This window comes from Pistacia vera, unplaced genomic scaffold (genome assembly GCF_008641045.1).
Source record: "Pistacia vera cultivar Batoury unplaced genomic scaffold, PisVer_v2 Contig59, whole genome shotgun sequence".
NCBI lineage: Eukaryota > Viridiplantae > Streptophyta > Magnoliopsida > Sapindales > Anacardiaceae > Pistacia > Pistacia vera.
The window spans coordinates 799,818-812,734 of record NW_022196434.1 but is presented as its reverse complement, the minus strand read 5'-3'; the positions used below and the strand labels follow the sequence as shown (position 1 = coordinate 812,734).

General features: G+C 34.5%; 2 protein-coding genes across 4 annotated transcripts; both read left to right on the top strand.

Moving 5' to 3' along the window:
• The first annotated feature begins 3,487 nt into the window (after positions 1-3,487).
• LOC116109846 (threonine synthase, chloroplastic-like) lies at positions 3,488-5,398 on the top strand. Its single transcript, XM_031396088.1, has one exon. The coding sequence runs from the start codon at positions 3,567-3,569 to the stop codon at positions 5,100-5,102; it is 1,536 nt and encodes a 511-aa protein (XP_031251948.1). The 5' UTR covers positions 3,488-3,566; the 3' UTR covers positions 5,103-5,398.
• A 1,087-nt stretch (positions 5,399-6,485) lies between these two features.
• On the top strand, positions 6,486-12,622 carry LOC116109861 (aminopeptidase M1-like). Of its 3 annotated transcripts, none has more exons than XM_031396105.1 (19): positions 6,486-6,759; positions 6,854-6,999; positions 7,177-7,279; positions 7,685-7,871; positions 7,951-8,044; positions 8,435-8,588; positions 8,867-8,971; positions 9,071-9,187; positions 9,351-9,464; positions 9,623-9,802; positions 9,923-10,244; positions 10,439-10,560; positions 10,641-10,738; positions 11,068-11,245; positions 11,333-11,447; positions 11,542-11,609; positions 11,703-11,780; positions 11,964-12,041; positions 12,151-12,622. In XM_031396105.1, the coding sequence occupies exons 1-19, from the start codon at positions 6,535-6,537 to the stop codon at positions 12,331-12,333; spliced, it is 2,667 nt and encodes an 888-aa protein (XP_031251965.1). In that variant the 5' UTR covers positions 6,486-6,534; the 3' UTR covers positions 12,334-12,622. The 3 variants fall into 3 exon arrangements, with proteins under 3 accessions (XP_031251965.1, XP_031251964.1, XP_031251966.1); XM_031396104.1 differs by having other exon boundaries at positions 9,620-9,802; XM_031396106.1 differs by lacking the exons at positions 6,486-6,759; positions 6,854-6,999 and having other exon boundaries at positions 7,663-7,871; positions 9,620-9,802.
• Positions 12,623-12,917: the final 295 nt, after the last annotated feature.

Below are 12,917 nucleotides of genomic sequence, written 5' to 3'. Positions count from 1 at the left end.
ATGTATTTGAACTCTCTTTCTCTCTCTTTCCAAAGTGTTTGAGCTTTTGTTGTTTGTATGTCTCTGGTCAGCCGAGGATGACAAAGATGGGACCCACAAACCCCTTTGTTCTTTTGTTTTTTCAAAATGACTCAAAACACTCAAAACCCTCCCTTTCTTCTTCTTCTTCTTCTTCCTCTTCCTCCTCTTCTTTTATTCTCATTATTTACTAATTAAGCAATGATTAATTATCATTAATTAGGGAGTTACATTTTTTGGTTTTATTACTCAATCACCCTTCTTTCCATTTTCGCAAAAAATAAAAAACAAATGAAAAAACGTTTTCGTGATTATAGATGGTGGGAACTAGAAAACTCGTCTTTTAAATGATCAGTTCAATGATCAAAACAAGATTAAAAGATATGATCTGGTACGATATTAAGTTAAGGACCATAAATACTAATTAAACATGACACGTGGTGTGATACATATGGGTTATCGCACAACAGGTAATATTGATATTAAGGTTTATATAAATCATCACGATCAGATCGATTTGCATCAATGGATTTGATAATTTATGTTTGATGATTTAAAAACCGAAAAGATAAATAATTTTACTTTAAATTTAATAAAAGATGTGCTTTTCCGAATCTTCATTTGCAAAAGATGAATTATTTGAATGGTTGGTGTAAAAAATAACTTTGAAAACTACTTATTAACTATAGCCATTTAACCATCATTTTCATCCTTTTTTTTTTTTCCTTTTTTTTATTATTCAATTTTTTATTTATTATAAAATTTTCCCACCTTTCTAAATTGCACACCATAATTATTATGTTATGCTGGAAAATATTTATTTTTTAAATATAATATAAAAAAATTTGCATGATAAAAGTCTACCTTTGGACCACTTAATTAAAATGAAAAAAATAAATAAAATCAAAAATCAAATTTCTAAGAAAAATATTACAAATTATTAAACTGAGAAAGCTTTTGACTAAGTTGACCTTATTTATAATTATATTTGAAAATTTTTCATTATTTTAATGTTTAAATAGGAAATTCTTAATGGTTAAGGAATGTAATTATAGATAATGATGGAGGGTAATTATGGAATTTCAATGAATTACATCCGTACACGACAAGACAAAAAGAGAAATCCGCCCATCTTCGCTGGTTTTGCGAAAAATAATATTTAAAATTAAATAATTTTAATATTTTTAATTTTGACCCCAACAAGACGCCATTTCAGCATTTCTCAAATGTTTAATTGTGCATATCTGATTTTATTTTTTTAATTTTAATTAATACAAGATTCAAAATTACCAGATCACAAAATTAATAATTCGATCCATAAATAGAAAAAAAAAATATATCAATACTATAAGAATTTATAAAATAAATCTACAACTAATTTAAATAAATCAAGTTGGCATCAATTTTTGGATTTTAAATATATATGTTATTTATGATATTTAAATATATATTTTATATTAATGATCTTAAATCTAATTCAAACTAGAATTCAATCTAAACTGGATCAATTGATAATGATTTATTTCATATGAGATCGATTAATATTAAATATACGCATTAGGTTTTGCAATGTTTGAGCCAAGGTCGGTGATTTTCATCTCCAACCTCGGCCCTATTAAGATACCATCCCCTTCGACCTCAACCCTAACCTTAGATTCTCTTGGGTGTGTATCTCGGAATGGAATGGAATACTTGCTCTTAACTTTGTACCTAAAAATCCCTAGATTTTTTTTTTAAAAAAATAAATCAATACATAATTATATCTAATAAATATACCGAGAACAAGGGTAAGATCAGTTTTCATAGATCTTCACCTTCGTTCTCCCCTATCCTTGTCTTTGGTTTCAAAGTTAATTTTTCCCGATCTGAGAAGATTTCCCACTCAACAGGATTGATTTTTTCAAGTACGTGATTTCATCGAAGATATTTTGTCGTCCCTAAACCCACATTTAGACTCTTAAAAATTCCACTGATATTATTAAAAACTCATTATATCATAAACACCCTATTTGATAATTTCAAATGTGAGTACCTTCAATATTTGATTGCTCTCATTGGGCATTAGATAATGATAGAAAATGTAAATGGAAGAATTAAAGATAAAAGATTAATTAATATTATAACTAATTAATTAATATTATAAAAAGCAAAATTTAAGTGAATCTTACCAACCCAGTGACCCACATTATTGAATAACTAATTATAACTTATTATATTATTTATAATGTATTAATAATAATTATAGACTTTTATATTTAAATACCCATACTTTAATCATTATTATTTTTTTTTTCTATTAACAATATAAAATCATGGCAAAGAATTTTTTTCTATATTAATTGGTAGAATATAAAGCAATGGGTGATAATGACACCATATCACTTAGGGTATTCAAAAGAATCGGTTGGAATCGAAACCGACGAGTACTGAGGTTTGGTTACGGTCCCTACTCGGAACTGATCGTCAACGGGTAGGTTCCGGTTTCAAAATTTTGGAACCGTTATTGTGCGATTCCGGTTCCGGTTTCAATAGTTAGGAATTGGAACAGAAATGGGAAACCCAGACTAATATAAAATAAAATTAAAGATTAGGGGGGTTAATAAAAACTTTTGTAGAAAAAGTAATGTAAATACATTTATATTTATATTTTATAATATTTAAAATAAGTTGGTTTGACTTTTGAGAATCTACCTTTACAAAGTAATGGAGTTTGTGATTTTGAATTTATAATTTGTTATTTTATTTTTGTTAACAAGTGTCAGGTGGAGGGGTATTTGTAAGTTTTTAAGGTTTTTTTGCCATTTTAAAAACTTTTGGGGGGTCATAAATTTTATAGGGTACCCAGAATCAGAACCTGAACCATTGTTACAGGTTCCGGTTTTGGTTCCAAATTTCAAGGAACCATCGGTTCAGGTTCCGGTTCTTTCAAAAAATATAAGGTACCCGAAACCGAACACCCCTAATATCACTTACCCTTAGGTAGCAAGTGGTAGGACAAATACTGTGATGTGTATTTAAGGTGTATGGTCTCAAATTTGAATCCTCTAATAGCCTGAATGTTGGAATATATGGTTAAGACATATGGTCTTAGGTTCAAATATGTTGATATGAATGGTTAAGGTGCACATACGATCTTAAATTCGAATTTCCTAATAGCCTGAATGTTGGAATGTATGTTTAAGGTGTACGGTTTCAGGTTTAAATATGTTGGTATGTATGGTTAAGACATACGTACGATCTTAAATTGAATTTTCTAATAGCCTGAATATGGAATATATGGTTAAAGTGTACATATTTGTGCGTATAGGTAAATTATAATTATTAAAAAATTCTCTTAAAATTTTACAAAACCCGCTTTTACGGTGTTTTTGTTGAGTTTTAAAACAATGGATCTCAATAAAAAATTCAGTAAACCAATAGTCCCTCATAGTTTCCTAGACTACATTTACATCCTCCTTTCAGTTTCAAGTTCCAATTTTTACGCTGCCCATTTCTTCTCTCTCAAACCTAACCAGCCACCCTCTCTGTCTTTCATTTTTTCTCCAATCATGGCTGCCACACTTTCTTCTTCTTTTATTCAACCTCCCGGTCTCTCTTTCACCTCCAAAAACTCACCCCACAAGCCGACCTTCTTCACCGCCACCACCATCAAAGCCTCCGCCTCTTCTTCTCCTTCCAGAAACTCCAACACTATCAGAGACGAGGCTCGCCTCCACAATGTGATCCACACCCACCATTTCTCCGCAAAGTACGTTCCTTTCAACGCGCCTCCGTCGTCTGACGAGTCATACTCGCTGGACGAGATCATTTACCGGTCTCAATCCGGCGGCCTTTTGGACGTTCAACATGACATGCAGGCGTTGAAGCAATACGATGGGAAGTATTGGAAGAATCTTTTTGACTCGAGAGTTGGGAAGACCACGTGGCCTTATGGGTCCGGAGTTTGGTCAAAGAAAGAATGGGTTTTGCCTGAGATTGACAGTGATGATATAGTGAGTGCTTTTGAAGGGAACTCGAATCTTTTCTGGGCTGAGAGGTATGGTAAAGAGTACTTGAAGATGAGTGATTTGTGGGTGAAACACTGTGGGATAAGTCATACAGGGAGTTTTAAGGATCTGGGTATGACAGTTTTGGTGAGTCAAGTGAATAGGTTGAAGAAGATGAACAAACCAGTGGTGGGAGTTGGTTGTGCTTCAACTGGGGACACGTCTGCAGCTTTGTCTGCTTATTGTGCGGCTGCAGGTATTCCTTCTATTGTGTTTTTGCCTGCTAATAAGATTTCTATTGCTCAATTGGTGCAGCCTATTGCAAATGGTGCCTTTGTGTTGAGTCTTGACACTGATTTTGATGGGTGTATGCAGTTGATAAGGGAGGTAACATCTGAGTTGCCTATTTATTTGGCTAATAGTTTGAATAGTTTGAGGTTAGAGGGACAAAAGACTGCTGCAATTGAGATTTTGCAGCAGTTTGATTGGGAGGTGCCTGATTGGGTGATAGTTCCTGGAGGTAATTTGGGGAACATTTATGCATTTTATAAGGGGTTTAATATGTGTAAAGAGTTAGGACTTGTTGATAGGCTTCCTAGGCTTGTTTGTGCACAAGCTGCAAATGCTAATCCGCTATACTTGTATTACAAGTCAGGGTGGAAGGATTTTAAACCTGTTAGGGCAAATACTACTTTTGCATCTGCTATTCAGATTGGTGATCCAGTTTCGATTGATAGAGCTGTTTATGCTTTGAAAAATTGTGATGGGATTGTTGAGGAAGCTACTGAGGAGGAATTGATGGATGCTATGGCGCAGGCGGATTCTACTGGCATGTTTATTTGTCCGCATACTGGGGTGGCTTTGACAGCATTGAATAAGCTCAGGAATAGTGGGGTTATTGGGAAGACTGATAGGACGGTGGTGGTGAGCACAGCTCATGGATTGAAGTTTACTCAGAGTAAGACTGATTATCACTCAAAGGATATCAAGGACATGGCCTGCCAGTTAGCTAACCCTCCTGTGAGTGTGAAGGCAGATTTCGGGTCAGTTATGGATGTTTTACAGAAGTACTTGTTGAGCAAAGTGCCCAAGTATTAAGCCAATGAGCAACACAAAAGTTGCTTATGCACTCTATCCCTTCCCTGTTAGGCAGAAAGAACTCTGCTCTTAAAGGCATCTAGTAGCTCGAATTGTCTCATTATTTAGTCTTTGTTAGAGAAGCCATTTGTAAGGCAGCATTGCTAGTTTTGGTCAAGCTATTCATCATTAGGGTTGAAATGGAATGTTTGCTGTATGTCTGAAGCATTTTTATGTTATTTTCCTATTGTGTCTCTTTCTTTATCAAATATTAATTGGTCAGCAGGAGAAATCAACTTGCTTATCATTAATTTCAATTACATTTTTGGTGGTGAACAATTTGTTATATTTGTTCACTTTCTTTCTGGATAATTTTCCATTTCAGCATATTTACTTATTTACTGTTTAGTAGAAGTGATATTTCTCTTTAATTGGCCCATTCTTAGCTGTGAAATTTGATTCAATTTATGAAATAAGTTTTGAAGTAGAATTCATCAGGACTTTGCTGCTGAAATGATTATTGAAACTTGCTCCTTGAAAGAAATTGCAGGGGAAGTACTCTTGTAGAATTCATTCTTTGACCCTTTATTCTGTCTTTCATCGTTTTTCGGCCTTAATAAGGCTGTTCCATGTTTGCTAGAAAGAAATACTAGTGTGATGAGAGTTTCGATTGCGGCAGCTTGCAACGATGAGATATATAAATGTGTACCTATGAGATTCTGAGCTAACCATGTGGGGAGATTATTCTTCACAGCACCATCTCTTTCCTTGAATTTGTGTTGGATCTTCAAAAAAAAAAATTGAGGACTTGGCATTGCTAACTTAAGCTTTTGATACTTTAAATGAAACCAAGTAATGGCGCTTGTACTGGTGATATCATAACGAATTTATGTATCTTTATGTTCATACGCTCTGAAGTTCATTTTCGTGATCTTTAAGCAAAAAGGAAGACATAGAAACAATGGAAGTACCCCAATTATTTATCTTCACTTGGAGTTGAAGATATCAAACTCCTTAGAGGCTGTTGGTCTAATGTGTGTCTGTGCTTGGCTTTCCTCAACTCAGACTCTTCTTGATAAAAGCTTGGACCTCTTTGAATATGAGTGACAAATACAACTCCAGCATCAGCTTGTGGCTCTTATCAGCCCCAGTTTTTTCTGGTTTAGGTTCATGATTAAACAAGTCTAATCAATTATTCTAACTTGATTTAAGACTAAGTCAACCAAAGGCTTTGTACCTCTCATGGTGGAAAAAAGTCAGATAATAACAAAGTAAGTGTCATGTGTGGATGTGCCCATTTGATCTTTCTTTGTGGAAAATTTTGCCACTAAAAACAAGGTGCAGATGAGAAATTAAAAACTAATTATCATTAATGTCTTTATCTCTCTCTCTCTCTCCCTTTTTTTCCCCTGCGCAAATAAAGCTCACTTCACTAAGTTCAGAAGAGAAGAAAATGGAGCAGAAACTGAACATAGAGCAATTCACAGGCCAGGCAAGGCTACCAAGCTTTGCAGTTCCAAGTCGTTACGATCTTCACTTTAAACTTGATCTCTGTGAAAGTGCTTTTGCTGGTACTGTAAACATTAACCTCTGCATCCTCGAAAAGACTAACTTTATTGTCTTAAATGCTGCTAGACTTAATGTTTATGAAGTCTTGTTCACTACCTCTCACAACCAAGTAAGTAAGCTTAGTTTATAATCATGATCAATAGTCCTATTTGGGTTGATTTTTATACTGATTTTTTATGGAATTTTGGGTTCTCACTTTGCAGAAATATAGTCCTTGTGATGTTGTTCTGGACAACAGTGATGAAATACTTGTGTTGGTCTTCGATGAAGCTCTTAGTGTTGGAGAAGGAGTATTGGGGATCACGTTTTCTGGGAATCTTAATGACCACTTGATGGGGTTTTATAAATGGTGAGGGTTCTTTTTCCATTTGTTCGTTTCACCAGGAAAAGGTTTCCATGGTACTTTTCTTTAATTTTCAATAATAGAGAAAAATAGAAGGAATATCTTTTGAATTTTTCATGTACAGGATCAGAGGGGAAAAAATACTTTACTAACCAAAAACTAATTGATCTTTAAATTTAACAGTACTTATACGGACAAAGAAGTGAAGAAGAATATGGCAGTTACTCAATTTGAACCTGTGCATGCAAGATGCTGTTTCCCATGCTGGGACGAGCCTGCTCTTAAGGTATTAAAACTGAAAAACAGAAGCTGAATCCTGGCAGCTATTTTTCTTGTGTGGCCTTCGTTTTACTCTCTGTGAAATTGTTTTCATGAAAGGGTTCAAGTCAAAATTGCCTTTTTTTCTTAATTTGTTTTTTTTTTTAAATGGTACTTGTCAAGTAGCCAGTATGCTTGATAATATAGTTCTATATCTGGGGAATTTGTATTATTGATCTCATTTATGTTTTGGTTAAATGTCAGGAGGCCCAGTTCCTCTTTTATATTTCTAAAAATCGTTAGCCCTTCCTTGAGATTCATTAGAAATAAAATTTTGGAACCACCTAAATCAAATCATATATATTTTATGTTCTTAGCTTGAAAACTGAGAATTGATCCTTATTACTATAGAATTGCTGAATCATGATAACAGGCAACCTTCAAGATAACATTGGATGCACCATCAGACTTGACTGCGTTGTCTAATATGCCCATTATTGATGAAAAGGTCAATGAGAATGTAAAGACTGTTTATTTTGAGGAATCTCCGGTCATGTCAACATATTTGGTGGCTGTTGTGGTTGGTTTATTTGATCATATTGAAGATATAACTAGCCATGGTATGTATATGAGCCACAGGCTTCTGTTTTTATTTGGTATAAATTCTCTGTTATCTAGATCTTTGAACTCTACATGTAGGTGTCAAGGTTGGAGTATATTGCCCTGTTGGCAAGAGCGATGAAGGAAAGTATGCATTAGAGGTTGCTGTTAAGTCACTTGATATATTCACCAAGTGAGTAATATACATTCTGGTTTTGTCATGAGTTAATTTTATCTTCACGTACTTGATTCTTCTGGTTATGTGAACCAGCTCAAATTAAGATACCATAGTGTAGTTTGATGAACAAGAAAGGAGCCAAAGAAAGAGAGAATGTGCAAATTACACACTTAGTCCAATAAACCATTGTAGATTTCTAAGTATGTGCCAATACATTGTAACTAAAACACTTGGATTGCTTTCTTTGATATAACACCCTCCCAACAATGAATCGAGATAACATAAATGATGTTCTTGAACATGTGTCTATGTGTTCTTACATTCATGAGGTGGTAACTCTAGTTCCAGCACTCATTTTCTGTAAATTAAACAGATATATTAACCTGGGGTATTGAGTTTTTTCAGGTTTTTCTCAACTCCTTACCCACTCCCTAAACTGGATATGGTCGCTGTCCCTGAATTTGCTGCTGGAGCTATGGAGAATTTTGGTTTGATCGTATACCGTGAAAGTCTTTTGCTTTATAGTGATTTGAAATCTACAGCTAGATGCAAGCAGATCGTAAGTTAGTCGTTCAAAGGAGTCTCCAGTTTTTTGGTTTTTCCCTCCCTCCTTTTTCTCTCTTTCACAATTCTATTATCCCCCTAAATGTACAAAATTTCCTGAGAAGTAGCAGCTCAGCTGTTGCTTATGGAGAATGGAACTTTTACTTTAACCCTTAAAACACAAACACTTCATTTTCGTTTTCATTTTCATTTTCATTTTCTTATTTTTAATATTTCCTATTTGAGGGACAAAATATTCTACATTCTCAACTTCCGTTTTCCTCTGCCTGTCAGAACACAATTGTTGCGGCACATGAAGTGGCTCATCAATGGTTTGGCAATCTGGTAACAATGGAATGGTGGACTCATTTGTGGCTTAATGAGGGTTTTGCAACATGGGTATTTTAAATCTCTCAACTTTGAGTGTTTCCCTTTGTGGGCATTGCAGTTGGCCGCATTTTGGAACTTTTATGTTGTAACTTGTTTTTACATTTCCAGATAAGTTACATGGTTACTGACATCTTGTTTCCCGAGTGGCAAATATGGACTCAATTTCTTCAACTATCAGCTGATGGCCTAAGTCTGGATGCACTACAACAATCACATCCTATCGAGGTAAGATACAGTCAATGCTCATGCTAAAATTTGCACTCATGCACATCACAATGATGATTGTGTTAAAATTATAAGGGTGAACCAGTGACTTATAAATGTTGCGTAAACCTTTCAATGATGAGATTCAAATATGTCTTGAACAAATTGTTTGCCGGTGTTGCAGGTGGAGGTTGACGATGCTCATGGAATTGATGAAATTTTTGATGAAATTAGCTACAATAAAGGATCAGCTGTCATCAGAATGTTGCAGGGTTACCTTGGGGATGACATAGTTCAGGTGTGAAAGTTAACATCTTAATTTACAGAGTAGCTATTTTATATAGAAGATCACATTCAACTTCTTAATTTAATTTCTTTTTGCTTCTGCACTTGTGATATAATTTAGCATCTTTTAGTTGTGTTCTTTAATCATCTGACTTTGATTTCAAACAGAAGTCCTTGAGTTCATACATGAAGAAATATGCTTGGAAAAATGCAAAGACAGAAGATTTATGGAGAGTTATTTCGGAGGAATCTGGTGTTAATATAAATTCAATGATGGACTGTTGGACAAAGCAGAAGGGATATCCTGTTATCTACGTAAAATCCAAAGATCAAGTTTTGGAATTTGAGCAGGTATTAAGATTGACTAATGAAAAAATGATTTTCTATGAGATCAAAACTTGAAAGTTTCATATTTGTGCTTTGATTTTTTTTCTCAAGTGAGGAATCTGATACTGGTTTGGGGATTTGCAGTCACAGTTTCTGTCATCTGGTTTGCATGGTGATGGAATATGGACTGTTCCAATAACTTTGTCCTTTGGTTCATACGACAAGTGCAAGAAGTTTTTTTTGGGATCAAAAAGTGAAAGAGTTGATATATCAGAAATGTTTCCTTCTTCAGATGGCAAGTCAAGCTCACTCAAGGAAAATAATCAAGAACAGTGTGATGAAACTTTATGGGTCAAAGTTAATGTTGAGCAGAGTGGTTTCTATAGAGTAATATATGATGATGAACTTGCAGCTCGACTCAGGAAAGCAGTGGAAAAAAATTGCTTATCGGCTGCTGACAAACTTGGTATGTACTACATGCCAGTTAAGACTGTCCTCCCTGAGAAAATCAGTTAAAAATATAGATAGATGAGCCTCTTTTCCTGGCTAGAAACTGCAAATGATGCACTTTCCTTTATAAGTTTGCTTTTCTTTATTTCTTTAGCACTATAATTAGAATCAAATCAATTGGTCATTAACTTCTTTCAATCCCATTTTCAGGCATTTTGGACGACATGCTTGCTCTTTCCAAGGCTTGCAGACAGCCATTATCATTTTTGCTTCTGTTGATGAGCGCATATAGAGAAGAAGTTGATTATATAGTGTTATCGAAACTCATCAATGTAAGGGTATCTTCTGTAACTTGGCAGTGACATCAATTGGCCCTATGATTTCAATCATTCTAACTTAACTCAAGTGACAGGTTTGTTATGATGTTATTGAGATCTCAACAGATGCCATCCCAGAGTTAGTCAATGAATTGAGAAAATTTTGCATCAGTCTCCTTCAAAATTCTGCTGAGTAAGAAATATTAGCAAGGCTTTCACTCCAACTCAATTTTGATTGAAAAATCTCCCTCATAATAATTAAATTGAAATGTTGATGGATTTTTTTTTTTTTTTAATGTATGTTAGGTGCATGCCCCAAATTATTTCTTAAAGGAAAATTCTACCTCACAATAGTGCACATAATCACAATAACAACTTTCAGTCGAGAGATGAAAATGATATGAGATTTTCATCTCTATTTGGTCTTTCAGTCTTCTTGAGACCATGTTTAGAATATTGCTAAGTCCTAAGTCATTGCTGGTAAAAAAAAAAATCTCATTTTTCACTTCGTATTTTGTGCAGAAAAGTAGGTTGGGAATCAAAACCTGGAGAGAGTCATTTAAATGCATTGTTAAGGGGAGAAGTCTTTATAGCTTTGGCTAATTTTGGCCATGACAAAACTCAACTAGAAGCGATGGAGCGCTTTCAGGTTTTGTTGAAGGATAAAGACACTCCAATACTTTCCCCTGATGTGAGAAAGGTAAAATAAAGCCTAAACATCATGTTTTTTCCTTGTTCCTTTGAACATTTTAAAATATGATATGCAGAAACTTGTTTTGCTCTGCAGGCTGCTTACATTGCTGTAATGAGAAATGCTACCACCACAGATAGGCGAGGCTTTGACTCCCTACTGAAGTTTTATAGAAAAGCTGATGCAACACAAGAGAAGGAACTGATTTTACGTAAAGACTTGTTAAAAATTATGGTCTTGCATTCACCTCTTATCTGTGATTGGGACATTGTGTGAATTTGATGTTCTATATTTGACATGCACAGGGGCTATAGCATGTTCTCCTGACCCTGATATAGTTGCAGAGGTTTTGAACTTTTTGATGTCAGATGAGGTCTCTCTCTTCTCTAACTAAGTTACATGCTGTGATAGCTTGAATTTTCTCGCAAGTATTATATTTACTGAGTTCATCGCAAAATCCTTTCAGGTTCGAGATCAAGATGTTATTTTTATAATTGGTGGAATAAGCCTAGAAGGCCGTGAAACAGCATGGAGATGGTTGCAGGTATGCAGCTCCTTGGCTGATTTAACCTTATGTATCTTATCGATATCACATCTGGGTTTTTGAAATAATTGGTTGTGAGTGTCATGAAGATTTGGAAAATTAATCTAAATAATCTACAATAATGTAGGACTCTTTCTTAATCCTCAAATTAATATAATCGCGTATGTTTGATTATAAATGCAGGAGAACTGGGACCAAATCTTAAAGAAATACGGTTCAGGAATTATACTCCATCGTTTCGTTAGGGGTATTGTCACACTGGTAAGCAATCAAGTAGGAATTTGCAGATGCCAGATAGTTCATAGATTGGATTCAATACTATTATTGCCCTATTGAACTTTAAGTTGACTCCCTTTTTTTCATCTGGCAGTTTTGCAGCAATGAAAAGGCTGATGAGGTTGAATCATTTTTCAGAAATCATGTGAACCTTGGAATTGAAAAGATTTTGATGCAAAGCATTGAACGAGTCCGAATCAAGGCAAGATGGATTGAAGGCATCAAGCAAGAACATTCTCTTCCAATCCTACTCATGCAATTAGCTCATGAAGGGTGAAAGTATATTCCATGATTTTAATACTAAAGAACATTATTTGCCTGTCTTGTAGCATTAATAAAACGACTGTAATGGGGCCCTCGAATTACCAGAAGACATACAGGAAACTTGTTCACAGAACAAGTGCATGTTTTTATATCAAGACATTATGTAGCTTCATGTTCATCATACGTTCTGAAGATCTTATGGTGATCTTATAAACTGCATTCTCTCTTTCATAATGTAGAGTTCTTGGATCCCAAAGCAAAATACCGAAAGTTTCTTATAATCTTGGTCCAATAAAAGCAAATTTCCCAATTATCTCTCTAAATTCTCTCTATTAAACGCCTAAAAAATATTCAAAAAAATCGTACATCTAAAATTTTCCAGAATGTATACAATTACAGTTCGTATAACAATAACAATTTCACCTCCGCAGGCAGACAGCAGAAAGGGCAGCTAAAATACTAGTCATCTTAGTTCTGCAAGATACAGAAATAGTCATTCAATAAGCAAGATGAAAATCTCCTATCAATTTGCAACAACAAAACTTAAGAGAAATTCTTTTTTTAATAAAACCCTTACAGAAAATAGGGAAGATCTTT

Excerpts from the sequence above, each read along its gene's own strand:
- LOC116109846 (XM_031396088.1), top strand. The coding sequence starts at position 3,567 with ATGGCTGCCACACTTTCTTCTTCTTTTATTCAACCTCCCGGTCTCTCT.
- LOC116109861 (XM_031396104.1), top strand. The coding sequence starts at position 6,535 with ATGGAGCAGAAACTGAACATAGAGCAATTCACAGGCCAGGCAAGGCTA. Across the intron at positions 8,972-9,070 it reads ATGAGGGTTTTGCAACATGG|ATAAGTTACATGGTTACTGA; the intron begins GTATTTTAAATC and ends TTACATTTCCAG. Across the intron at positions 11,610-11,702 it reads ACTTTTTGATGTCAGATGAG|GTTCGAGATCAAGATGTTAT; the intron begins GTCTCTCTCTTC and ends AAATCCTTTCAG.